The sequence below is a fragment of the Varanus komodoensis genome, unplaced genomic scaffold (genome assembly GCF_004798865.1).
Source record: "Varanus komodoensis strain SLA01 unplaced genomic scaffold, ASM479886v1 scaffold2053, whole genome shotgun sequence".
NCBI lineage: Eukaryota > Metazoa > Chordata > Lepidosauria > Squamata > Varanidae > Varanus > Varanus komodoensis.
The window spans coordinates 1,050-4,273 of NW_025335580.1; the positions used below are offsets into that span (position 1 = coordinate 1,050).

Consider the following 3,224-nt stretch of genomic DNA (forward strand, 5'->3'; position numbering starts at 1 on the left):
GGGGCAGGTACCCGACCCTCCCTCAGAGAAGCGTTAACCACTTCCAAGATCCAGGTCCCAATCCCGTGCTTGGCGTTTATTAATCAAGATGGGCAAGGGTCCAATAGGCAAGTGGTGGGACGTATTCGTCCAAGCACCTTGTCCACATCATCAGGCCGCAATAACTGAAATTCATCCATTGATTTTGGACCAGACGGTGACACTGGTATCTCCCCAGAAGCCTCTGAATCACTAGTAGAGTCCAGCTCGTGACGAATCTGAGTGATTTTCTCCCTGAAATGCTTGGCAAAGTCATCACAGCGGGCCTTCGAGGGTGGAACCAGATCTCTCTTAAGGCCAGGCTGAACCAGCCCTTGTATCACCCGAAAGAGCTCCGCCGGACGGCACTTTGAGGAGACAATGGAAACGGAGAAGAATTTCTTTTTCGCCTCACCGCCACAGCATAGGCCCGATAATGGGCTCTTAAGTGTATTCGGTCAGATTCATCCTGTGATCTCCTCCACCTATGCTCTAGCTGTCTCTCCTGCCGCCCCAACTTCTCTCCTGCCGTCCCAATCGGTCTAACCGCCACAATCTCCGCTGGAGCTGGGCGTTCCATAAACTTCCTGTTACGTCTTCCTGTTCAGGACTCTGCCCAGCAGCTTCGGAGTCAGGAGGCGGGGGTGGGGGCAGCTTGTTCAAACACCTCGGAGTCTAGATGAGGGGAAGCTGCACCCTACTCAAACAACTCAGAGCCAGGTGTGGGGAGGCCACTCGCTCGGACGCCCCAGAGTCGGGCTGCAGAGGGGCCGTTTGGGCCCTGGACACCAAGTGTAAATCCCCTCGTTCCAACGCCTGACTCTCCCTGTGAGCTTCTGGCCCTCTCTCGCGTGCCCACGCCTCTGTCGAGCTGTAAGGCACGACAATCCTGGAGGTGGCCTTTCCAGCAGGCCGGGCTGGGCTGGCCGCCAGCCACCGGGGCCTGTTGTGGTGAGGAGCCGTGGGGGCGCGAGTCCCCCTCTAGCACTCCCACCCCTGTGCCACACGTTGTGCTTGTGTCACGGGAGAGAGAACACGGCAGGGGAAGAAAAGCCCTCGAAAACACGCGTGTGATGGAACCGATCTTAATCCCACGAGGACTCTGGAAGCAGCAGCCTCAATAAAGCGCTTGATTAAGAGCCCATTATTGAAAAGGCACCGACTTTAAAAGCAGAAGGGCAACTCTGTGGCCTGCTGACAGGCCATCCCAGGGGTTTTATCCCAGCCCTTGTCCGGATGGTTTCCTACAGGCACAGCAGAGAAATCCCAGACTTAGTGCATTTTATTTATTTTTTATTTATTTATACTTTTGTATGCCATCCCTTATGCATGGCGTCTTGGGACGGCTTACAATCCTTTTGTATGTTTGTATGTTTAGACTGGTGCACGTACAATTGGGGGAAGGCAGGAACCCCTCCGGGGCTCTCTTCCCAGTCATAGAAACATAGGAACAGAGCAAGTCAGAAGGGGTCTCCCGGGCCATCTAGTCTGACCCCCAGCACCAGCCGGCTCCGCTAACGACATGACATGCCCACCATGTGGACGTCCAGCCTATCCTTGAACACCCGCACCGATGGGGCCTCAGCGACCTCTCCTGGAAGCCCATTCCACACCCTCAGGGTCCTGACTGTCAGGAAGTGCTTCCTGGCCTCCAAATGGAACCTTGGCTCCCTGAGCTTTGCTCCGTTGGAGCCTTCTTATCTGTGCAGAAATAAAGAATTCTAGGGGTGAATTTTAAAGTGTTGGTGCATTTCTAGCAGCCCAGCAACACGGAGGAAGCCCGAAGTGCCCAGACCTCCTTTACTCCTGCATCTCCCTTCTTGATGCTCATGCATTGCTGGTCCTGCTGCAGAGAGAAGAAGGGGCAGAGGTCGGCTGAAGTCTGGATGAAACCCCGGGAGCACACCCCAGGTTCGGCGAGTGATCTCTGCATCACTTTCCCAAGGAGGAAAAGGAGCACATGGGGGGAGGAGGACCCAGAGGGACACAGAAGATGGCGCAGGGATGCCAAGCCTCTGGCCGCCAGGCAGCCCCTCCCAGAGCTCACAGGAGGGATGCGAGTGAGGGACACGCTCTTGCGGGGAAATACAGCTGCCCCTCCTGGCTGGCAGGCCCTGAAACACCCTCTTCCATGATAGAGCCGGGGGGGGGGGGGGGGGGGGGGGGGGGGGGGGGGGCGCAGGAGGAGACAAAGGTGCAGCCTGCAGTCCCGAGGGAGCCCCGGCTGCAGGGATTGGCTGAGCAGCTGTGAGGGAGGCCGGGGATCCCTCACTCTCCGGGCTGCCCCTCCCTGGTGGGCTGGGGCACATGGCTGGAGGGGGGCAGCAGGATCCGAGCACCCCCCCCCCGAAATTCTCTGTCCTGGCGCTCATGGAGGTTGTTTTTCTGGCCACCCTCAAAAAGGCCTCGGGCCCGGTCTGTGTGCCCAGGCAGCCCCTGTGGGGGGTGGGGGGGGTGGGGGGGTCTGGATTCAGGGGATCGCTGCAAACAGTGGCAGGGGGGCGGCGGTTATCTTACCACTCTCTGCCAGCACCACCACCATCATCCCCCAGCTTTTGCCTAGCAGTGCCATTCAACAGTTTCACCTGCCCACCTCCACTAATTTGCATCCAGCAGCTGATTTCCGGCCGCTCAGGGCCAGGAAAGCCCTGAGCTGCCCCGGGGTGTGACCAGGAGGGTCCGCCTGGCACTGCCACCTCCGGGATTCGGGGAAGTGGAGGAGGAGGAGGAGGAGGAGGAGGAGGAGGAGGGGTCGGGCCCCACCCTGCTCGCTTCTGCAGAAGGCGACCAAAGAGTTGCCCTTCCCAATGTGGGCAGCAAAGACTCTGCCACGTGCCTGGGGGGGCGGGGGGGGCAGGACCTTGACAACAGCACGAAGGTGCTGACAAGAGGGCCAGGGTCCTCTGATCAGGAGTGAGCGGTGGGCTTCTCACCCTCGCAGGGACAGGCCCAAGGGACTCTCACGGAGGGGCAGAGCCCCCCGAGGTTGCGTCCCCACAGGAGGCGTGAAAGGGCCCTCCAGCAGCGGACGGAGCGCCTGCCCAAGAAGAACCGAGGGAGAAGTAAGAGGTCCAGTGAAGCACCCGGAGAAGGTGGCATTCCAGGAGGAGGATTCCAGACAGCAGGGCTGAATCAGTGCCGATCCTTCCGCGGGAGCTGGTTGGGGCCCCATCGGGAGGGGGTTCAAGGATAGGCTGGACATGCAC

The 3,224-nt window shown here is 59.4% G+C and overlaps 1 protein-coding gene across 1 annotated transcript in view; it reads left to right on the top strand.

Annotated features, from left to right (window-relative positions):
• Positions 1-2,653: 2,653 nt before the first annotated feature.
• LOC123023284 (saoe class I histocompatibility antigen, A alpha chain-like) overlaps positions 2,654-3,224 on the top strand; it is a gene marked incomplete at its 5' end in the record, with an annotated part of 4,717 nt that continues 4,146 nt past the window's right edge. Inside the window, 2 exons of the mRNA XM_044429779.1 lie at positions 2,654-2,827; positions 2,960-3,080. Of these exons, the coding sequence (XP_044285714.1) occupies positions 2,654-2,827; positions 2,960-3,080 (295 nt within the window). The remainder of the gene's footprint in view (positions 2,828-2,959; positions 3,081-3,224) is intronic.